This window comes from Spermophilus citellus (assembly GCF_964194105.1).
Source record: "Spermophilus citellus genome assembly, chromosome: 3".
NCBI classification, from domain to species: Eukaryota; Metazoa; Chordata; class Mammalia; order Rodentia; family Sciuridae; genus Spermophilus; species Spermophilus citellus.
The window spans coordinates 167,372,099-167,397,563 of record NC_138184.1 but is presented as its reverse complement, the minus strand read 5'-3'; the positions used below and the strand labels follow the sequence as shown (position 1 = coordinate 167,397,563).

Sequence of the window (25,465 nt, the reverse complement as noted above, 5' to 3'; positions counted from 1 at the left end):
TAAAGTTAAAGGACCACTATGGATCAGGTTTCCAAGGAAGAAGGTGGAAATCAATCCTGAAACAACTTGGAACTAAGTTCTCAAATTTTCTGTGATCACTTCTTACTCTGTATAGAGAAAAGAAATTACATTCCTTTTCCATTTGGATTAACAGCATCTCTCTCTCTCTCTCTCTCTCTCTCTCTCTCTCTCTCTCTCTCTCTCAAGATTTTAGTATAATAGTAAAAACATTGTTTTTTACTTTTTACTCTTATATGCATAATGAAGAGATTCATATGCATAATGAAAGCAATAACAATACAATTACAATAATAATTGTATGCAGCTTATCAATTGCACAATTTTTTTTGTATTTTTGAAGTAAGATGAGGAGAGAGATTGAAATGGAAAGATGAGTTGATTTCTATCTTTGAATGAGTTAAATGTGATTGGAATTTTTATCAAAGGTCTCTAATTATAAATGCGTTGTAATCTGTGGTAAAAGGTGCTTAAATTTTATTTTCAACTTACCAATTGTGTAGCATTAACATAATTAAGTAGACTTCCCACCAAACAATAGATGTTTGATGTCTTTGAAATAAAAATATTTTGATGAATTTAATTTGCTCAACAGTAGCCTTGAATTTTACATCTCCTGAAGAACTTTCAAGATATTGGATGATAAGACTCTGGCAAGCTAAAGTGCAGCTATGAATTATAGAATAATTACTCTTCTCAATTCTAAATTCAAAAAGCTCTCAATATGGCCAAACAATGCTTTTGTAGCTAGACCTTGGCTTTCCTGTCTTAGCTGTTTTATCTGAGTCACATAGCATGGCTCAATATTATTTACAATCATCAATGAAATATCCTTGACATTTTGAGAGTATTGAGAAAAGAAACACTGGCAAGTTGAACATACAAAGTGTCCATGCCAGAGAATCTTTCTCTGTAAACTTCTAAACATTCTCTTATGCAAGAAAATAAACAGTATGAGGAAAATGGCAGAAAATGTGATTTTTACTCATATGTGAGGTAAAATTACATATTTCTTCCACCATTGCCCCCTGGCTACCCCAAATAAAGAAATCTCTATGAACCAAAAGAAATTTCCTGAATTAAAATCTAGAATATTATTAAAATGACTATGAATCAGAGTTTAAGGGTAAACTGAAATAGAGAAACTCTGGGAAGCCTCAGGATTTTCTGATATTAAAAGAAAAGAAACACTGATATTCTCTGTCATTCCATTTCCCTTCTAGCCAAAGAAATAGGCTTATGTCATCTTGAATATACGATTTTGTCATTTTCACTCAGCACAAGGATTATAAAAAGAAAAAAGAATTTAGCAGCTGAACCAAACATATATTTTTGATTTATTACAACTTAGACTCTATAATCCATTTTCTCCAGAGAGTAACTAATGCTCTTTATTTCAACATCAAAATCTTCAGAACATAAATACCTCAGCTTTTTCAAGTGATAGTGTAGAAATTTAAATCTATGTGATTTTACCAATTGTGAATTTTAAACTAATGAAAATCCAACATTTATACAAACGCTAAGATTGCTGAAATGTTTTAAGGATATTTCAAGAGCTTAAAATAACTCTGCTGATTATCTATTAATCTATATATTTCCACAGAGTAATAATACAATGTAACAAAATGGACATTCTGATTTTCTGCTGCTCTCGTTATTACTTAGCATTTTCCTTGTATTTATTTTGGAAATTTTTAAAAGTATGTTTCAAGAGGGAAGCAGCACTTTTGTAAGCATAATTGATCTCAATGACATGTATGGACTGTTTATGTGTGAAAGGCATTTGATGAGGGCAGGTCTCTATATTCATTGCAGATCCTACCACAAAATAAGTGGTGGCAACATAAGTCTAGATTAAAAAATAAAATAAAAATTCAAATAAAAACTAAATTCCATACAATTCAAGTTATATTTGTTTAGTCAAATTCAGAATATTATCAGCTTTTAAATAAGGTGGTGCTATTCCTAGTTTCCTCATTTAAATTTGATTCTATTCAAAGACCTGTGTGAAAGCATACATGCATAATTTCTATTTAGATTCAAACAACAGTGCTATTAAGACCAATATCACTCCCAGGAGGTGGGGAGCTAGGAATTTGTTTCACCACTTTCAGCCACCCAGGCATGCAGAAGCTGCTGTAGGTGTTCTCCTTGCAGGCTTAGTTACTACTTAAGATATTGACAGACCTAGGCTGACATGATGCAGGCTTAGTTACTGCTTAAGATATTGACAGACCTAGGCTGCACAATGGCAGGATGCTGGAGTTAGGGGGCCATGGAGGATTCCACTGAGATTTCAAAGAAGGCCTGGTAAACCAGAAAAGTGCAGCAGAATCAGAATTTCTGCAGGCAGCCCCTGAAAGGGTAGTGCATGAATATGTGAGAAGTGGGCCAGAGAAGTAGTGGAGACCTCCAAGATTAAGAAATGCCAGAAACGTGGGGCATCTGCTGAGGAAAGCTATAGGAATTAGAGAGAAAGAAGCCAAGAGAGAAGCCATGTAGATTGTAACCAGCCACACAATAGGATCACAGCTACCCCAAGTCCTTTGGACAGAACATCATGATGCCAAGTGCCTGAGACATTGCACATGGAGCTATAGGACTTATTTGTTAAGCTGGAATTCAGTTCTGCTTTGGTCCCATCCCTTCCTTTAATGCCCCTAATTTCTTCCTTTAGCAATTGTAATGTTTACTTCATGCTTTTATATATTGGCTATTTGTAACTTGATTTTGATTTTAATAGGGGTTCAAGCTGAGAGTTTGCCTTGAGTCTTAGAGAAGCCCTTGGACTTGAACTTTTGAGTAATCTTAGAACTGTCGAAATAATGGGACATGAACTAACTGTATTTTCCATTTTAAGATGGACATGAGCTTTTAGGGGTCAGGGGCAGAAGATTATGGTTTAGATGTGAGATGTCCTCCAAAAGTTCATGTGTGAGATAATGTAGGAAAGTTTAGAGGTGAAATGATTGGGTTATGAAAATTTCAACCCAATCAGTGCATTAATCCCCTAACAGGAATTAATTGGGTAGCAACTGTTGGTAAGTAGGGTGTGGCTTGAGGAGGTGGGTCATTTAGGCACATGGCTTTGGGATATATATTTTATCTTTGGTGAACCAAGCATAATTTCTCTCTGCTTCTTGATTGTCAGGTCCTGAATTGTTTTCCTTGCTACACTTTCACTATGATGTTCTGTCTCATCTGGGGCCCAGAGCAATAGAGTCAGTTTCCTATGGACTGAGACTTCTGAAACCATGAGCTTCAAATAAACTTTCCCGCTTATAAAATAGTTCTTGTCAAGCCTTTTGACCCTGGTGGCAAAATGCTGACTAAAATACCAGGCACAGCCTTTTTTTTTTTTTTTTTTTCAAAAAAAGAAACCAAGAAAGATGAGAAATCCAAAAATAAAATAATAAAATGAAGAATTAAAGCCCATGATTTTTACCAAAATCAGAAAAAATAACAGACCTATTATTTCAAATGGGAATGGAAATAACCAGGAAAAAAAAGTAAAAGATAAAGGAATTTTTTTAAAAAATGAGGCTATAAAGCATTATAAGTTGGCAAATAAGTTGACAGGACAGAAAAAAAAAGACAGATATAAACAATCTTATCTGGAGAAGAAAGCCACGTGAAAACAAAAAAGCAAGAATGTACATTAAAAGAGCATCATTAAAGACAGAATAGAAAAAAATCACAGGAAATGAAATGTAGAAGAAAACAGATGCCACAAAGATTGTAATAGGTAAGATAAGATATTGGTAAAGTACAATGGAGAAAGTGCTTCAATCAACAGTAAGTAATGCTTCTGAAGAAGACAGTATGAAGAAAAATTCAAAAATATACAGAAAAAGTATTTGAAATAAGTAAAAGCCAATATAAAGATTTCAAACAATGAATAAAAATATGTATTGTCCTTAGCTCAAACTCGGGAATGAAGAAGTATTATTAGGAAACCAGTGCAAATAATTAAGTACACTTAAGATGCATGGGCTGAAACAGACCAATGACCAACTTTCTATATCAAATAACAATGACAGAATACAGTGAAGCAATGTCCCAAAATTTTAAGGAAAACAAACAAAATTCATGCTTAGCCAAGATTTCCTTCAAGTTCAAAATGAAACATCCTATATTCTCAATCATACAAGAACACGATGATTAAAGTATTCTACTCTTTTGGCTCAAAACATTTAATAAAATCCAATTAAATTACAAATTATAGAAAAATAAAATTAACAATGAAATAAAGTTCATAATATATTATTATAAATTATATATCCCTATGAATCTGATTTTTGTGTCTTATGGAAAACAACATGACAAAAGAGAAACAGAAAAAATTAAAATGATTACACAAATCTGATTATTATTGTTTCTGGTATAATCTAATCCCAAATTGATGTTTTTTTTAGCTCTCAATTGCTTATTATAATGTTCACTTTTAGGTTATATTTGTTTAAATTTTATTTTTACACAGAAAGCACTCTACATCTGAATTATATCCCCAGACCTTTTAAGCTTTCTTTATTTTGACACTTGGTTTCAGGCTGGTGTCTAACTTGCAATCCTCTTGCCCCAGGCTCCTCAGTAGCTGCGATTATACAGGCATACACTGTCATGCCTGGCTCAGTCTTTTATTTCTAAGATTTAGAATTTCATTTTGATTCATCATTTTTATTTTCATAATAGACGGTCCAGTTTGTGTAGTCAGGTTTTATTCAATCTCAGGATACAAGACAGGCCACATTCCCTTCCCTTACACTGGCTTGCAATAAAGGGATTCACAATGTCTTCACTCTATCCTCACAGGACCTACTTACTAGGAACCTTGTAGGGACATTGGGAAAAGCAGAGCCTCCAGGCTGAAAATCCACAGGAGAACTATCCTCATAGGCAGAAACATTGGAATAAAAATAAATAAGTTTTTGAAATGTAGCAGTTTCATAATTTTCAGGATGTAGTAATCAATATAATAAATTCATGACATACCACACTACTAAAATTCTGTGATTATTAATTTTCCTTAGCATTCAGAAATCATAAGCTATCCTGGTTATCTGTTTTTTGGACCAAAATGTCTTCTGATAAAGTGGAAGGAGATATTTTGCAACATTTCAAAACTGTGCTCATGTAAAACTTCATTTAATACTGTTAATTTTGGCTAAAAGTAACATTTTGCTCTTTAAAAAAAAAAAAACTAGTTGTTACTTGTGTTGCCTAGATTTTATTGTTGCACGACCTTTTATAGAAAAGCATTACATTGCTTTTTAAATTCAGGTTTGTATTACTTATGCTACTTTGATTTGATATTTGGCTGACTTCTTGGTTTCAAATTTTAAATTTCTTCATCCTAGTTAGATGAAAATGTTTGTGTCAAAAGAATATATAAAGATATTTTTATACTATCATTAAATTTTAAAAAGTGTTATTTTCTATTTAATTGATGGACTAAAATCTTATTTTCCTATATGTGTGTGCACACACATACACTGTCACATATATATATATATATATATATATATATATATATATCATGGGCCTCCAATTGTAAGAAAATTATCTTTCCTTTCTATTTTAGGATAAATTTAAATAGGGGCTGAAGTCCCTAATGGAAAAGAAAAGAAAAGTTTAACAAAAGAAAAGCATACAGATTGAATGTTAGGTTTAGGTGACATGGAAGCCTTTATAAGGAAATGAGAACCCAGAGAAATAGGAAAACAGTGTGTGTTTTACGCTAGGTTTGAGAGGAAAATGGATGACTGTGGAAAAGAATGCTTGGATAATCAATTGTGATCTATTGCTAATAAACTGGAAGAACCATACCAAGGCTTCTTTGTTCCAATTCTTCTGTGTCCTTGATTCTTCAGAGATAAGCATGCTCCTTTCCTCTCAGTATGGGGTCAACACATCCCAAATGAGGATTTTATGATGAGTTTAGAGGTCAGAAAAGAGGTTCTGGGGGAAATGTATTAAAAGTTAATGACAGGCAAGGGATCCTGATAGAACGCATGGGCATTTAGGATGACAAGGTGAAGGACTTGCCCTACATTTAGATGATACTGCAGATACTGTATAGAAGAGGAGTGAAAAGGAGAGTGAGAAAGAATTTGATAGTGAGAATATAGGGAAAACTGAGTTTCCTGAAAGCTAAAAGAATGTTTGATGAAGGTAAATTAATAAGTTGTGCATGAAAGTGAAACAGAAATCGCAAGTATGAAGAGCAACAAAATAATACTCATTAGGTTTTAGGTGAACAACAAAGAAGAGTTTTATCCAGATGCAATTTTGAGGCTTCATCAGAATGGGCCAACCAGTGGGTGAAAGTGAAGATGAATGAACTCACCTCTGTGAGTTTTGCAATTTAAGACAAGCAAAGTTGCAAAGCTAAAAGGGGCAATAGGCTTTTGTATGTTTGTTTGTTTAATGGTAGAAGATACTGGAGTCAGGTTTTACACTGGTGAGGAAGTGAAAGAAATTATTGGAAGAGGTACAGCATAAACTCCTCAATTAGGTTCACTTGGAATGTTGCAAAGTGACAGGGGTCTATGAATAAAAGGATGGGCTTTAAAGTGAGCCATCTTGCATGCTGGGGCAAGTTGGTTAGTCCCTTACATTTCTATAGCATTTTCTCAAATGGATCATGTCCACTAATAAAGTCAAGTTGTATATTTTAAAAAAATTATAAATAAAGACTGCTATTTGAATATCCTTTAGGTAATCTTTTTTTAAAATATCTAAGTTTAAACCATAGACAGCTCAGGTCTATCATTCTATCTGCTCTGACATATTCTTTTTTAATTATTTCTGGTTGCAGTTTCTACTTTTAACATCATCAGATCCTTTTCAGAAGCTCTTCAGCACAAATCATGAAGATCAGTGAGCAGAGAAAGTGAAACTCTCTCTCAGCCACACCCTACCATTTCAGTTACCACTCAGTTAATCATGATTGGGTTAAGATTCTTTCAACCCAATCATTTCTCCTCTGAACCTTCTTGCATTACCTCACATATGAGCTACTGGGGAACACCTCATATCCAAACCATGGCACTATAATTTTGCCAAAACTGCATAGAAAGTTGTTGGCAGATCCCAAATGTGAGTGTATTTGCATAATTCTAAACCCAATTCTCTCTATAATGATGCCATGGCTGTGGACAAATATATTCAGACCCAAAAATGAACAGATTTTTTTCACTAATTTTGATAGTAATGTTTACAAGTAAAAACAGATGTCCCAATATAAATAATTATTTTTAAATTAAAAATTATATACAGGCTATTACCTGTCATGAATTGAACCTGTCAATCATCTTCTTGGTAATGCATAAGTCACATTTCTTATCCTCCAGATATTTACGTTTTAGTGGTAAAAAAATATGGATTAAAAAAATATGTACTAAAAGATGTATGAGTATTAGTGGAGCACATATAACAGCCTATGCAACACTGGTCAATCAAGGTCAAGAGGAAATTGTCAAGAAAGAGAAAAGAATTCTAAGCAGAGATAGTGAAAAATTAAGAAAGTGAATAAAAGACTATTGTTTTAAGAGAATTTTAAAGTAGTTTGCTCTATGGTGGACTTAGAATCTCAGAATAATGGCACTAGCTGTTTGGGATATGTTACAATAGAAAATTTCAGAAAGGTTGGATGGGCCAGATCATGAAGCACCTAATATATACTAAATATATGCTAAGTGGAAAAATGACTGAAGACTTTTAAACAAGGAAGTGAAATAAATGGAAGCTTAAATTAAGTCTTCATTGACTATGTATTATATGTAATTTGCAGTAATTTATAATGTTTATACAGTCTTCTTTTTACTTGTTTTGTGGTTCAGAAATTAAGTAAACCTTCATTTTAATGCTCATAGTAATATCCAAAGGTTTTAATAAAAATGCAGCTCAAGTTATAAAGAAGTTAATGAAATATCTGAGCTTTAAAACCCTCTTTTGACAGCTGTAATTTGGCACCAGCTGGTGCAGTAATTGACTCCAGTTTAAATATCAATGAGGAAGATTCTGGGCACTCTGTATGGCTAAAATTTTTAGAAAACTGGCATCAATTCCAGAAAACTCTCAATAATATGGGCTATTTACATAATCTCAATCTCAGAATACAGAGGCAGCAGATTGATCTTGAATAATAAAAACCAACATTGCACCTTTCACTTCCTAAGTCACCAATGCCTGCCTTCCTTTGTAACTTCTCCTTTCATTCCTGATGGAGAGGAAAGGGGAAGAAAGCAATGTACACAGCAGTATTATTGTCTAAATTTGCATTATCACAGGACATATCATCACATTGTCTTAATGAAGCAGTTTCTACTATACTATCAAATACTGTCCTTACTTTGTCTTCCAATGAAATTATAGAAAGTGAGGTTAGATCACTAGAAAATATTACATATTATTGAGAATGAAACAAATGTCTTTAGCTAGGAAATTAATGGTGAAATATTTTGCTTCTTTTCATATAAGAAGCAAAAGATCTGGGTTAGCACCCAGGACAACTAAAATAAACCCCACAGTTACTTTCTAATTTGGAATAATCTTATCATGAGAACCTGATTGTGTGCATACAGACACTATAAACTAGCCTGACTCCTTTCAATTAAATTTTGTATTGTGGCTCCTTTTAATCTATCTTGATGAGGTTAGACTCCCACAATTCTTAAAAGAAGCATCAATAAATTATATTATTCTTGGGGAAAATGTTGCAAACTTATGCATGTAGTCCCACCAGGCAGAGAAACTAAGAATAACAAAGCTATAAAATCAGTTTGGTGGTATATCAAATTTACTTATTATTCATTAAAATAGAATGCCATTCCAATTATTCCTCATAAAATTTATTTCTTTCTTATACAAGGTACATATCAACTTGTAATGTGTTTTCTTTATACATATAACCAAAATAAATGTTTTCACATTGCACCTATTCACAATTCTTTGTATTACAATTAACAAGAATGATGCAACTCCATGAAATGAATAAGGATAGATGAAATAAATGCATGATTCCAGTACCTATTAACTTTACATATATAAACACAGTATTCTAAATGTCACAAATTTAAAGCAACATTTCAAAATATGATTTGGAAAAGTAATTTTTTAAATTATAAACTTAAAATTATATTGAATAACTAAATTAGCCTGATTGACACTGAATAACATTCAATTTCTTTAGAAAAATCTGTACCTTCTAATTTAGTTTCTCTGCAAAGCTAAAGAGAGCAGCCTCCTCAAAGGTTTTATTGACTGCCCAATTTGAAGATGTCTGTACTCCGCCTGCATAGTAACAAGCTGGCACTAATAAGCCATACATAAGATACCAGTTATTAAAATACAAATTAGGCACCTTTTATGTTTATACATGTGTAAGTAAAATTAATATTGCAGGCTTAGTTGGAAATAAAATTGCTTTTGTTAACCAACCATTGCAATGCAATCAAATGAGATTTCAAATGCAACTGGAAAAGATCTGTTTGGTAGAAATAATAGCGATGATTTCATGTAGAACAATTAATTTACCAAGCTCTTTTTTTTGCCCACTTGCCCTTAATAAAATAATTTTTCCATCATAATTGACATGAAATGTCACCTTTAATACACATAAGTTTCATGGAGACCTGAAAGACAGCTGGTAGACATAGCTTATTTACAAATATTGGTTTGAATTTGTAAATGCATGACCACATAAATCTTAATCCATTTAGAGTGTATGTCCTTTGTTCCCTCGATTGTATATTCAGCTGGGAATTAAATGGAGCTGAGGGAGAGTCTGAATTACATGAGGCCTATGTTGTTGCCAGCATATTAGTGCTTTGCCTTTTGTTCTTGTTGTTTATGAGATCTCTCTACATTACACAGAAGGGAATGTTAATCAACATTTTGCCTAAGTAATATTAATGAAACTTGCTCACTTGTACTTGAAGGAAGAAACAGAATATTATATTCCTTTTTGAAATGTTAATGTATCTTTTAGGAAATTATTTCTGCCTTCTAAATCATCTTAGTGTTAAATTATTAAAGGCTGGCATTAAGGAACTATTGCACTGGTGCAAATAGTTAAATACCTTAAAAGGTAAAAAGATTATAAAGTTTAAATGGAGGGCCTTTTAGAAGACAGTAGCATTTAACTTCAAATTAAACATTTTTAAATGTTTGATTAAAATACTGCCAATTTGCAGGTGTTTTGTATACAATAAGAAGAGATTTAATGTCAATGATTTTTAATTTCCATCCACCAATTTGGACTGTGTTCTGGCCTTGAAGGATTTATTTAACTTTGCTACATCTAAAAACTACAGCACCATCTACTTTATAAGAAAAAAAATGGGAAAAGTTTTCAGGCTTTTGTACTTGTTACATATTTGTGTCTTAAGATTAGGCAATTAAAAATTGCCTATTTGTGTTCTATTCTTCAAGAATTAAACTGTCACTATTCATATTCTAAGACTCTATATGAAAGTTAGAGCTATTGAAGAGACTTTATATAAGGTGACATGGTAGGAAATGGAAAACATCAATCCTCAAAGTGCAAACTATAACAGATATGTGTCCTGTAAAAAAACATTCATAGTTGTCCAAGAAGGTATGCAGGGAAAAGAAATGACAGAGCTCTAAAATGGACTAACTTCTTTTCCCCTTTAACAGCCTTTTTGATGTCAATCAATTTCTTCATAGGTCCAAATAAACTGTAAAGTAACCCAGAGGGAAATTAAGAACAAAATTTGTTCAAGAATTCTCCCACAGGGCAAGCACTATTTCTTAAGAAAATCTAACACTAGAGTAAACCATTTGTTTTCTATTTAACCATGTAAGATTTACTAATGGCTTTTGGGTCATTGTAGGTACAATTTGTCATCTTGCATGACCTCACATCAGTGCTGCTAGTTTGACACAGGCACTAAGAGAATATATGACAGGGGTTAAATTTCAAGGTAAATTTATTTCATATTTTGGCATTTCACAAATAAGAATACAGCTTAAAATTTTTGGTGTATCGTAATTAAAATGTCTTCTTTTTTCTTGAAATTACTAAAATAGTAGAGTGCCTTACAATTGACAATAGCCTGAATTCAATAAAATATGTAATATGTAGCATGCATTGAGGATAGCATCGTAGGTAATGGTCACTACTATTTCTGTAAGGAGAAAAAAGTCATTGCCAAAATGATGAATTTGTGTTAATGAGCCCAATATTAAAGAGTTTACAATGTGTCTGGGCAGAATCCATCTAGTTTTACATCTATCAAACTTCACAATGCTTTTACAGTGCCCCTCTGTTGGGAATAGGAAGTAAAAATAACATCAATTAATATTAATCAAAAGAATATTTACTAGGATATATTATTTTTCCTTATGTCTGTTTGAGAAACACAATTTCAAGTTTCTTTTTCTTATATTTCAAAGTAACCAACTACAATGTAAACCCTAAAATTAGATGAGCTAAAATTGTCCTCAATATTCAAAGACCTTATTTTTTTGACTTTGACACCAAATTTTTGTTCTTTACATATGAGTGACAAATTGATCTTTATTGTCCTCACTAGGATAAACAATAGTGGAAAAACTAGTTCTTACATGACACTAACAACATGAACAATATGATCAAATTACTGAGAGTCAACTCACTAGGATAAACAATAGTGGAAAAGCTAGTTCTTACATGACACTAACAACATGGAAAATATGATCAAGTTACTGAGAGTCAAAAAATTTGACAGCAGTCAAGTAACATCAAGCAGTGTAGTAAATTGATTAGGAAATATAAATTACTGAAAAGGTAGTAAAATATGAATACTATCAGAAAAGATTTTTTTAAAATCAAGCATCGAAGGTTAGCTAACTATTACAAGGGAATGAAATACTCAGTGCATTTTCCTTTGATAGACAAGAAAAAAACACAAAGTAAAATGTTAGTTCCTAAACTCCTTGTGTTCTATTAACATGCAATTTTAACTTTAAACTTGACACTTTTGTTTTACACAATGGAACTATCACTCACATTCTAATCTTATTTTAAAGAGGAAGTGGGGTTTGGGAGAGGTTAAATTCAAAAAATCAATTGTCTGGAATGTTTTAGTGATGAGAAACTGAAGACATTTTCAAAATAATTCAAATATGTAACAAAAATTTTTGAACTGAAAATTAAAGAGAAACTTCTGCCCTGTGCCCTGTGGCTGTTAAGAAGGCAAACAGATGACAGAAAAACCTCATCACAAGGAGAATTTCTGCTTTTTTAACCATTAAACCATTACCCCTTGGAACACACAGCAAGTTTATTTAAGAAAAAGAAAAGAAAGAAATAGAAGAAAAGAAAAAGTGGAAAAACAAATGCCAGCTGGCATGTCTAAAAGTAGGCCAGAATAGAAGGAGAAATACTTCTAGCCAAAATGAAGCAAATTAAAATCTAAGAGATTTAATATAGTCATTCTCCCCTTTGATCACACTGCCAACCATCAAGGTGATCATGAGACACACACTCCTCTTTTGAATTCAAAGTCATAGAATGCAAATTGTTTTTTAACTGGTATATTCATAATATCTACAAAGATTACTCAGATATTATAATTTAGTGTTATTTCAAAGCATTTTATAAATATCTAAGTATGGAAAAAACATTTGAAAGAACTTTCATTTTTTAATATAGAGCATAAGCCAGAACATTTAAACTAACTCAATTAGTCCTGATTACCCAAAGTAAGGCTGTTCTTTCCCTCCCTTTTTTTTTTTTAAGTCCCACACATAACATCATAAGATTCCATCACTAAAACATTATTTTAATGTGATCATAATTATTCAAACACAAAAGTCAATCTATTTAAATCGACGGGTTAAAAAGGGTCCTTACTGCAAAATCTTCCCTCCACTGATGGGCTGCTTGAACTTTCTCTGCTTCCAAAGCCAGGCGCTGAAAAAGAAACAGTAAATCTTAGAATTTAAGTGACCACATGAACATGTAATTATTACATAAAGTGCTTAGGTTGTCTAATCAATTACGAGGACATAATAGCAGAGGAGACTCTTTGCTTGTGATTCATAAATTCTAAATCATTTAGCAATCTAACCTATTAAAGTTGATATATTTACTATTTAGTGATAAATAACAAACTATTCCTAAATGCCATCCAGTTTACTATATCTGCTGTCATCAGCAGTAGTGTCCTCTACAAGTGCTTTTTTTTTCCAATGACTTACCATCTCCATTTGCTAAAAACTATCAAGATAGGATATTAATTTTGCTAGAAAATTGTTGACACTTCAAGCCTCTAATTAAGTTCTGTTCCAGTCAAGTGACATTTTTATTTTTATTTTTTTAAGTGACATTTTTAAAGTCAATGAGCTACTATTAAGGACCATAGGTAAACTATACTAAGACTAATAAAATTCCTATCTAATAAAATGTGAATTGCTTGGTACAGCATGCCGATTTCATACTAGGCTATAAAAGTATATCCTGTAACAATAAAGTATGCAGCAGGAAATGTTTCTTTCACTTAACTGTAGCACAGTACAACAGAGTATCAAGCATGAAAACCAGTCTGAACACTGGAAAGAAACAAAAAAACCTGTTTCATATGATTCATTCTGGTTATTTTTCTATATACATGTTTCATTTGGGAAATAAAGACTTTATCATCTTTCTATGCAAAAAAAAAACAAAACAAAACAAACAAAGCAAAAAAACCTGGCTCACTCAGCATGGATCACAGAGAGAGTGAAAGCTTAATTCTGCTTATATCATGAGAAATCAGAGGTTCATTAGCTTTATTGTAAATGAGATCATACATGTTTACATGATAAATATATGTATAATTGTAATAGATAACACATGCAAACCAATTGTTTTAAACATTTAAAATTTTTAAAAATCATTTAAATATGTTAAAAATTTAATTTTATGAAAACTAAATAAATCTTAAGGATTCTGAGTGAAAAGTTTGTGCTCATTCCACAAAACTACTCTTTGGTTTCTCACCCAGTCCATCAAAAGTGGCATCAGCAGACATTCAATTTACATATCAAGACATAGCAGTAGTATCAAAACCAGAACACTGGTAGAGATCCATGATTATTTAGAAATTGATAAATAGGAAAATAAAAATAAGCACCAAAAAATTTTGTGCAGTGTGTTAGTCTGGAAAGTGTTTTTAGAAAGGTCTTGTCCTGGTATCCTTAGAGACTATTGCTTATCAGTTAAAAAAAAAAAAAAAGCTTTTGATACACAGTGGTCTGCAGAAGAAAGAAAACACAAGGGAAGCAAGCTTATCAGATGAGAGAAAGATCAACTCCCTTGAAGGCTTTGCTTTCTCAACCTTCACTTTGTCTCACATGATCATCTTTTCTACCAGCATTGAATTCTGTCAGGTGACATGAAAGTCTACTAAAAAGTATAATTATAAAGTATATAAAGATTCAATTCTATCATTCTAATTCAATGACACCAAATACATTTTTTTCCTTAGAAATTGACTATTTAAACAAAAATTTCGGAGGAAATAATTTGCCTCCTACTTTGTAGATTAATTATTATTTAAAGGATGTTTTTAAACTTTATGAAATATTTCATTAAGAGGAATTTTCCTTTGATAGATTTGAAAGAAAACTATCAGGAATCATGATAGTTCCCTGAGACTCAAATAATGTTGAGACTCATATTTAAATATCAAATATTTACTTAGAGACATAATTTAAACATTCCAAAACAATTTCCTTGGGCTACCCTATATCAAGAATTTTATTTTTTAATAAAGGGGTAATAGATAAGAACAGACTAATCCAAGTAAAATATGCATGTGTTATTTGATTAATGTTCAAACAGTTAACACCCAATAAGGATTAGCAAATTACTATATTACTCCTATGTTGACAATCTAATTATCATCCTAATTAGTTTTAGCTATCTTCATCAAAAGGTTATTAACATATGAAAAGGATCATGATACTCATTTAAAAGGCCTAACAATACCTATTGAAAGTAGCAGACTTAGGTGAATGAACAGACTTTTATGTGTTCTGAAGAAAAGTGCATAGGTACCATAATTAACGTGGAGCTATGGTATAATGAACAGGAACTTCTCAATCACATAGAAATGATATCCAATCCTGATGTTGCCTTTCACTAACAATGGAATTTTAGGCAAAGATTTTAACTGTGATCAGCTGCTAGGAAATTTATCACCTTTATATATTTTCTATTTGATATTCTAAAAATATGGTGTATTATCAAATCCATAAAGTTCTGCTTCCATTTGAACTGCATAAATGTGACTTCATAGAATGTCACTATAGTCACTGATAACCACCTCAACATGTAAATAATACCACTGAAATGAATGAAGACTCTTAGTGGTCCCTAAATTCTACTCTATTTCACCCTCCAGAAAAGTTCCTATCTATAGAACCATATGGAGGTAAAACATGCAGCTCTGGGGAATAGTTTAACATTGCAGTCAATGTGCATTCAATTTTATTTCATTCTATTTTTACCATAAATGACATAAAAGGAGATAGATCTTTGTGCTCTGCTTTCTGGCCTCACTTCCTAAAGGGAATAGAGAAGGAGATAGTGAGGTGTGACATTTCTTCATTCTTTCTTATGCTGACAAGGAGTTCTTGAAGACCTGAATAGACAGGGCATTACAGACCTCTATGAATATTTAGTGTCATATTTCATCTCAAAGGAGATGCTCTTCTCTTTCCAATAACATTAAAGAATTCAGTTCATTTAAATTCTTACAAATATATAGGTCCGGAATTCTTCTTAAGCCTTCTAGCCATTTATGTATCCCAATGAACAAGGATTTTACTATGTAAAATTAGTGTAGAAAAATAGTTCTATTTTTAATCCTGTTTAGTTCATTTTGCTTTAAATATTTCTATAAAGAAATATTACTGGAACCTTGAAAAAGCTCAATTGGATTAAAAAAGCCAGGTTGGAGATTGGAACTTGAAGCTAAAAAGTTACAAAATGTAAAACTACCCAGGATGACTTAACTTCAGCACATTCCAACATTTAATGATTGTAATAACTAGAGAAATAAATAAATACACATTCCATGTTGGAGGAAAAATATCTTAAGAAACAGTGTGGCCAGGTGAGATGGTAGGAGACTGTAGTCCCAGCTACTCCCAAGGACAGGGTGAGGAGATCATAAGTTTGAGGCCAGCCTGGGCAATACAACCTGACCCTGTCTCAACAACAAAAAAACAGAGTAGGTATGTACTTGTGTTCTATAAACCTTTACTAAGGGCATGCTGTATGAAACTGTATAAAGAATAAAATACAGAACCACAGTTCCTGCTTCTAAAGCAAATGAACCATCTACTATTTCTTCTTCTCTCTTGCTCACTCTCACCATCACACATGCACACACCCCTTGTGTTATTTGATAGATGCTGTCTGAATGGGTACAACACACATGATTGGTTAGTTTGACTTTATTTCAGTGGCTATTCTACATGGAGAATAAAATGTTTAAAGCATTGCCTTTTATCCAGACTGTAAATATAAAGTGTTGCTAGCCAAAGATAAGATTTAGTCACAGGTCATTTTTGAAGGGGGTTACTGAAAATACTGAAAAGCATAGAAACCAACTGTCTGAAAACTGCCATCCAAAAATCACTTTTATCATTCTTTATATTTGATGGATAACTTCTTGTAAAAAATAAATATTTTTTAAATATTTGAAATAATTATTTATAATATTATTTATTATTATTTATAATAATATTTATGATATTATTAAATATTAATAATATTTCAAATCACTTTGTAGTTCCCGTTCGTCACCTCCTTGAACAATTCCCCAGTCCCCAGAAATCATTGAAATGAAGTAATTGGTATCAATTATGTGGCACTGTTTGGAATGTTGTGTGTTTTTTTTTTAATAGGTAAATGTTATCACATATTGATATTGTGGATTCTTCTTCCTAGTAGGCTGCAAGCAGGTTGAATGACAAAAAGAAGTTCCACTAGCTTCTTGAAGGGAATGAGTTTTCTAAGGAGAGCCCATCACCCTTTCAAGTGACAGTTTAGATTAAATAAGAGAATCATTTTAGATCAATGATGTATAAGAAGGTTTTCTGAGGGATTTGGAAAGAAAAATAATGTCTGGAGGAGGGCAGTGTCCCTCAGGGAAACTACACTGAAGCCATCTCCAGATCCTTTTCAGCAACAAAATTCTGTCTCTATAGCCTCTTTTTCATCAGAACACAGAACAGGCCTCATTTGTAAACACAGGCCTGTCTATTCTCTCAAGAGACCAGCATGCTTTCCACTCAGACATTACTCATGCTGTCTAAATTATCCTAAATCATCATGTCAGCAACGTTTAACAAGATGTGGCACTGCCCTCTTTCTCTGGCACTGGAGGTTAGCAGTGCACCTCAAACAATGATGACCAAAGCTGCTGTGTTACTCATGTTTGCCCAAACTATGCTTTTGCAGACCTTCTGATTTGTTTAATGGCATGAAATACAAGTACATAATCATGATCATCATTTTTGCAATTTCCCGATTTTATTCTTGGCAGGACGATCCCATATTGATTTCAAGTTATAAAAAGTATTTCAATATAATCCAATTTTAATTTAGAAAAATATATTCAAATATTGAGCAATTCTTCTGAATCCTGATAAAATAGTATAGCACCTGCCCAACTACTGGTTTACAGTGAAGAAATTTTATTTTAAAAAGAGAGTTTTTCATCTTAATTACTGCTTCTCAAAAGAAGAACACGCTGTTAATATACACTCTGGTTAAAGTAACCTGTAAATAGGTTGAGGAAATAGAAATAAAGCACTGTGTGAAGTATATTTAGTGGTGTCATATTAAATGTCTTAATGCTTCTATAAATACCACAATCATTAAATGAGAGAATTATTAACATTTACAAAAAAGCATTAATTTGGGATTATACAAAGCCAAACCATAAATCCATCTTACATTGAATGAGGTACAATGCAAAGTTACAGGTTATTTTTTATAGCCTATCATTTTCTTATAACTGATTTCCTGCCAGGTTGTGTGAAATAAAAATCTCATAATACAAACATTGTTTCTTCTTGTGGTGTAAGCTTTTAGAAAGCATAATATATGCAAAACATATTAATGAAACTTGCTGAAATCAATCCAGTCATCATTTATTCCTCTATTTGTGGCCAAGCGAAAAATAAAACTTTGGAACATGGCTTCTGGATTGTGTTGTATGGATTTGAGAATGGATCTGCCATCTTCAGTAAATGCTTTTGAAATTAACCTCAAAGATTCTAGTCTAATCTTCAGAGATGTAATTAGCGAGAGAGAGAGAGAGAGAGAGAGAGAGAGAGAGAGAGAGAGAAAGAAAATCTGCCAAACACTTAAGAATACTTTGAATACAGAAGCTAGAGTAAAGGAGATATCTGGTGAGAACAGCAAAAACCCCTTTTCAGCAGTAGTGAGAGTAAATAATATAAAACTGATAATTATCATTCCCTTTCTTTGACTACTGTACAAAATAAGAAAAGATTGTTCAACTGAATGTGACTTTCACATTAGCTCTAAGCTTTGCCACTTGCAAAGAATAACCCAATGAGCTTGTTTAACAAACCTGGACCTCATGCAAAAACCTTCCAACCCCACCACCATCCAGTGATTCTAATTTTATATCTTGTGTCATTATTGCAAATCTACAGTTTCCAAATTGTTCATATTTTCCTTCCAATACAACTTGAAAACACTCTCCCACAGAGTAATATTTTAGAGATATTAGACATATAATTTTAGTTACTCTTTGAGAGAGACACTATTTTAAATAGAATTGATTTGAAAGCAGTTAACAAACAGCTCACTGCCCTTCACTGATGCCAGGAGCTAACCTATTCTGACACCCATAATGCAATACTTGTGTCTTCTCCTGGTCTAAACTACCAACCCTGAGTTCCTTTGGTGCATGAAGCCACTTCTTTCACATTTCGAACCTCCAATATTTTCCAATTGTGTGGTAGAGAGCAGGCACTTGGTAAATGTGTGTGGTGTGGAAATAATCATCGCCAAGCATTTTGAGGTTACACCAATATTTATGACTAGATTCATGGAATCATTATCATTCATTATCCTGATAGTTTGAAAAAGATATTCTGAAGACTTTCTGGCCACAATGTTGTCTTCCTACAAGACAAGCATGGTATTCAATGAATACATCACTCAATTCTTAAAAATTGCTACATTGACTCAACAACACCTGACACTTAAAATTTAAAACTTGACTGAGGATATAGTAGGGATTCAGGCAAGTTCATGGAATTGTGTTCTGGGATTCTAGAATTAATCTATTATGACTTATCTTCTCTAAATATTGTATACTGCAAATTTAGAAAACCACAAGCAGGTCACTATAGAGAAGAAACAATTTGAACAGTGGAGAGGAATGGGGGTAGTTCTTGGAAGTAGTCTAGCCCTTAGCTCTGCTGATAATATGGTCTGCAGTCCTACATCGTTGAGCTATAATACCAAATTATTTACATTAGGAGATCTTATGCTCAGGGAATGCAAAGAGTACCTATTCAGCTGACAACTGAACTCAGATGAGAAGGTATGCTAATTCTAAAGGCCTTCTTCAGTCAGTGATTTATTTGTAGAGAATTCCTAAGCAAATACCAAACTTAAGTTGGTTGTATTGAGCCATTATGAGAACTCTCCTTAATTATCTAGCAATTATTTTTCTTTATTGAGTAACTAAGAAATATAATGAAAACAACTCATCCATGTAATAGATGTGACCAGGGGCAAGTTAAATAAATACCTTTCTCCCCAGATTTCTCAACTATAAAATAAGGATTATAACACTACATGTATTGTTGTATTTTAAGGGTTAAATAGGATGTTTGTGGAGTCCTCAATAAATACTATCACATTAAAAGGGTAGGTAGAGAGAAATTACAACATTATATTATAAATGTTATAATACATTATAAACATATAAATCTTACATTATCAACTTAATGGAATTATGAACTCCAGAAATTACTATTGAAAAACGTTTCATACACTTTCAAAGGAGAAAAAGCAAACATCTTAAATACTCTCTGGAATAAAGTTATTCAACCAGGCACACAATTACTAAAACTAGAGGCTTTAAAATTATTTTGGCGGTTCCCCTGAGTTAGTCTTACTTTTAATCACCACAATGAGAGAGAAGTGTCCAGTTTCTCATATTACTTTCTGTCTTGTGAATGGCTGCTAATAAAACTGTATTTTCAAATGTTGTTTATATGGCAAACTGCATTGAAAGAAATAGCATCTCTCTCCAAAGTGAAAGATTCATTTATGTGTTGTCTAGAAAAATAAAAATACTGTTCTAGAGAAAATTAGATAGTTTTGTTGGCAGGCCCCTTTAAAAGATCAAGGTTTCAGCCAGATACAATGACACATACCTATAATCCCAGATACTCAGGAGGATGAGGCAGGTTTGATGCCAGCCTCAGAAAACTATGGAGCCCTGTCTAAAAATAAATAAAAATAAAGGGCTGAGCATATAACTTGTTGGTAGAGTATCCCAGGTTTCAATCCCCAGTAGTGAAGAATATAAAAAGGAAAGGAAGAAAAAGAAAAGAAGAAAGAAAGAAATGGAGAGAAAGGGGAGAGGCAGAGGGAAAGAGGAGAGAGAGAGAGAGAAAGAGAGAGAGAGAGAGAGAGAGAGAGAGAGGAGAGGAGGGGAGGGGAGGGGAGGGGAGGGGAGGGGAGGGGAGAGGAGGGGAGGAGAGGAAAAGAGAGGAGAGGAGAGGAGAGGAGAAGTAGAATAATAGCATTGCTTCAAGTGTAAATACAAACTGAAGAGTTACTGAACATTTTACAGCTTTTAAAAGAGAAAAGGGGAAAATAAAAATAACATATTTTTCCCATTATTAGGAAATGATGTTTCTTATATTTTTTTTTTTTGAGAGAGAGAGAGAGAGAGAGAGAGAGAGAGAGAGAGAATTTTTAATATTTATTTTTTAGTTCTCGGCGGACACAACATCTTTGTTGGTATGTGGTGCTGAGGATCGAACCCGGGTCGCACGCATGCCAGGCGAGCGCGCTACCGCTTGAGCCACATCCCCAGCCCCATGTTTCTTATATTTAAAAAAAACTAGTAAATTGTATATTTTACAAATTTGATTGCTGATTTACACATCATCATGATTTTCTAACTCCTAGGAGGAAAGTGTATACCAGTATAGGGATATAGCACACACTTTTATCTGCCACAGAATGTGGTACATCCATCCTCCCATACTTTAACAAAAAAGGGGAAGGTATTTCCATAGCAACTTTAGCAAAACAGAAAATTTGCCTACTGTCTAAGATAACACTTTTATTTTTTTATGACAACCCACTCACCAAATTGGAAGCCAGTGTGAGTTAATTAAATTCAAAGGTAAATTATTTAAGAGCAAAAAGAAATTAAAATAGCTAAGCAAGAATGATAAACAGTTTACAACCAGTTGAAGAGTAGCCTGAGGTAATGGATACAAATCCCCTTTGATATAAAGAGAGTCAAAGGGTGGGTGGAAGAAGAAAGAGAGCTGGAGATGTCAAATAGTTATTGTGGAATTTATAAAAAGAGGTGCCTGAAGTAGATATAATCTTACAGAATATTGAGAACACTTTCAAGTACATAAACCATAGTGATGATTGCCTGTTGGATTATGTTGTGTTAACAAATAAAACAATTCTTACCTTCTTTTACCCCACTTCTTAATTCAAAATGGCTAATGTTGACTAAAATGTTATTGCTGTTTGTTTTGTAAAAATCTCACTTAATCCCAGAAAAAAAATCTGTATAATATCAGTGTTTGCTTCTAGATCAGTTCTTCTCACTCTTTAGTTCACATTGGAGACACTCGGAGGTTTTATACAGATCACAGTTTGACAGGGTCTACTCCAAGAGTTTCTAATTCAACAGGATAGGGTAGGGTTGCAGAATTTTCATGTTTGAAAATTTCCTGGTGATGTTGCTCCAGCTGGTCTGGGCACACATTGAGAAGCACTATTTAGACATACCAATACTCTTAATATGCACAGCGTATGGTCAGTGTAGTAGTTCTGAAGACAAAATAAAGATGCCATCATAAATTGATGGTGAGAGTTTGGAAATTGAGAGGTGGCTCTGTGTTTTATAGTGTCAACCAAAGGATGAGGAAGGGAAGGCCTGGGAGATGATTCCTTTATGATGGTCCACAGACATCAACCCTAGGCTTTCCTGTGGGGCTGTGTATTGACAGTGTGAAGAAAACAGATGGGGCAGGAGGGGTGGGGGTCATTTATATGACTCCAGTGTTGAGCATTAGGTTTATTATGGTCATCAGCTTGGATGTGTTAGGTTTTGGTCATTAAGATGAGGAACAAGGAAGCCACATTGCAAACAATGAAAGTTTTTACTAAAGGTGATGGGGTATGACTAGGTTTGAAAAAACTCATGTCAGATCTAAAGAGAGTTCCAAGGCAGAAACTATATTAAGCAAAAATTTGATGTGTCATATCTGGTTGAGTCTGCTTCTATTATTTCTCTTGTTCTCAAGTAAGTTTTAAGAATTTCGGTAAGAGCTTCCAGAAACTGACACTATGAAAGAGTCCTCATATTATTACCCTATAATTTTCTGCTGACATTTCTTAGATTTAAGACTTCGAAGACAAAATTTTAAGCTCTTGGCTTTCAAGTGCAAAGTTCAAAGCCTTCTTCAAAAAGAAGTGCACAAAATGTTTTTTAAGAAATGCTAAAGGCACACTTTCTAAGAAAAATTCCGATTGCTCATTATACGATGTACCTTATAAGTTAAAATAATGATGGCTAAATTGTATGTAGTTCTTTATAATCTATGAACTTTCTTTTACATGTGGACCTCAGATAATCATCCTAATGAGACACAAATAAAAAAGAGCCAGCATTTTTTCAATACCAAGTCCTTAGTATATGCATTTTAGAAATTATCTCATGTATCTTTCCTAAAAATGTAATAGACACTACCATTGGCTCCATTTTATAGATGAGAAAACAAGTTAGAGAACTTAACTCAGAACTAGAAATCTTACTGCCAATAAGAACTAATATTAACAAAGTTGGGTGTGCATGCCTTGTAATCCCAGTGGCTCAGGAGGCTTAGGCAGAAGAATCAAAAGTTCAAAGCTAGCCTCAGCAATTTAGCAATGGAACAAAAAACAAAAGGTCAAACAAGAAAAAAAAAAGAAAATATTCACTTTGAGGGTACAGTTTCCTTCTCAGAAACGCCAGTAACTCGTACTCCTTCTGGATAATTCTATTATATATGATTTAAAAGTGGAGGGGAAGATTGGGTGCTTAGTTTGGACATAAGAGACTACATTCACACTGGAAAGTTGAGAAGGGTAGATGAAATGTTTATGCACAGACTTCTTTACCCAGATTGATAAGCTTTTTCAAGAAAATAATTTATGCCAAAGAAAGGAATAATGTGGACAAACACACTCCTTTACCCTAAAAAAAAAAAAAAAAAAAAAAAAAAAAAAAAAAAAAAAAAAAAGGACCACATTTGGGAAATACAGAACACATTAAAACTGAGTAAAACCTTACAAACATAACCCTGATTATATTTATCCAAATCCCAAATTCTCTTGAAAGAAGGTAAGTTATTTTACGAACATTTCTTCAAGAAACTGAAATCACAAGCAATGCTATTTTGATGTTAGAGAGCATTTAACCTATTTGTAGGCAAGGAAAATATGTAGAGTTATTTAAATTTATCTGATAGAAAGTTAACAGAAATAAGGCCATATATAATAATATTTATTGCAGTATGTATACTCCTATAACATCCATAAATGAGAATCATTTATTAGAATTTTCAATAACCACATCTCAAGTGGTCAAAAAATAATCACATGAATAGATAAATACAGTGAGATTAAAGATATTAATAGTCAAGATTTCTAAGGAAATAGCTGACAACCATAAGCAAATTAAAAATAATTCAATTAAATAAATCAATAATTGCATGTTTACTGATCACCTACATTCTATGTGTAGAGTTTGATGTTAAGAACTGTACATGATACTGTGATACCTGAGAACTAAACTTAGTTGTATCTTGATATATCTTAGCTCATTGAGTTGCTAAAACAAAAATAGCAGACTAGATGGCTTAAATAATAAACATTTATTTCTCATAGTTTCAGAGGTTGGGAATTTGAAAACCAAGGTATTGCCAGATTTGGTGTCTAATGAAGGCTGGCTTCTGGGTCTCAACAGTTGTCTTCTTCCCATGCTCACACATGGTAAATGGGTTGAGGCAGCTCTTTAGGGTCTCTCTTATATGGGCACTAATAACTTCTATGACTAATCAATTACCTCTCAAAAGCTCTAACTCCTTATACCATCACATTGAGGATTAGGTTTTAAATTATGAATTTTGAAAGACAAACCTTCAGTCTCTAGCATGATATAATAGAAGAAAATATCACAAAGATACATATACATGAAATAGACCAAAAGTATGCTAAGAGGAAGTAAGCTTTGATTAGATGAAATTGTGAAAAAAGTATTAAGTAAAATGGGAATTTAGTAGAAAGGAAGAAAGTGTATCTCATAGATGAGACAGTTTAAGTTAAATAATATTGGCCATATTCGAGGCACAATATATAGTTTGGGTAGTTGTCAGATAAATTGATGTATCATAAATCTGTTTAAAGAAATATGGCTTCCCCCCACCCCTTCTCTCTCCTTCTCCCTGCCACCCTCTCACTTCCTGGCTGCCATGAGGTGAGCATCATTCCTCCACCATGTCCTTCCACCATGATGTTCTGCCTCATCTTGGGCCTAGGGCAATGAATTCACTCAGCCTCTGAAACTGAGTCCAAAATAAACAATAAACGTTTCCTCATCAATAAATAAATAAATATGACAATAAGATATTAAAAAGTAACATCAGAACTTGGTACAATGTCTACCTCCTAAGAGTAACTAGTAAAGTTTTGGTGGCCCGTACGCGGGATGTCTGAAGCATGGGGGTAAGTGAATTTGCTCGCTCCTGAAGGAGAGCAAAAAAATGGGTGACTATTTCAAAAAACAATGTGTTCTTGTTTTGATTTATTTTGTTTTTGTTTCAAGTTGCCTGTTCCTAGAACTTTCTCAGGCAAACTGGGGAAAATGGTTGACTCGAGGTTTGAAGTTGTTCGCCTCCGAGGAAGAGAAATTGTTAGAGAAAGGAGGCACCCCAGTGAGACCAAGAACAGCTAGGACATATGTTGATACAATACAAAAATGTAGCCCATGGCTTTTTAAAGACGAGTTATTAAATATATCAATGGGACCATCATGGTATCCTGTAGAAGGATTTTTCTTCAACAAGAAAGAGATGGCTAGTTCTGTTTACTACATTTGTCTAAGATCTTGGTTTTTACAGACATCTGATTAATTTACAAAGCTAACGTGTTAAA

General features: G+C 33.0%; 1 protein-coding gene across 3 annotated transcripts in view; it reads right to left on the bottom strand.

Moving 5' to 3' along the window:
• CACNA2D1 (calcium voltage-gated channel auxiliary subunit alpha2delta 1) overlaps window positions 1–25,465 on the bottom strand; it is a 483,532-nt gene that overhangs the window by 217,544 nt on the left and 240,523 nt on the right. For all 3 annotated transcript variants that reach the window (XM_081286479.1, XM_081286480.1, XM_081286478.1), the window contains exon 4: window positions 12,884–12,943. In XM_081286479.1, coding sequence (XP_081142605.1) covers window positions 12,884–12,943 — 60 coding nt within the window. The remainder of the gene's footprint in view (window positions 1–12,883; window positions 12,944–25,465) is intronic.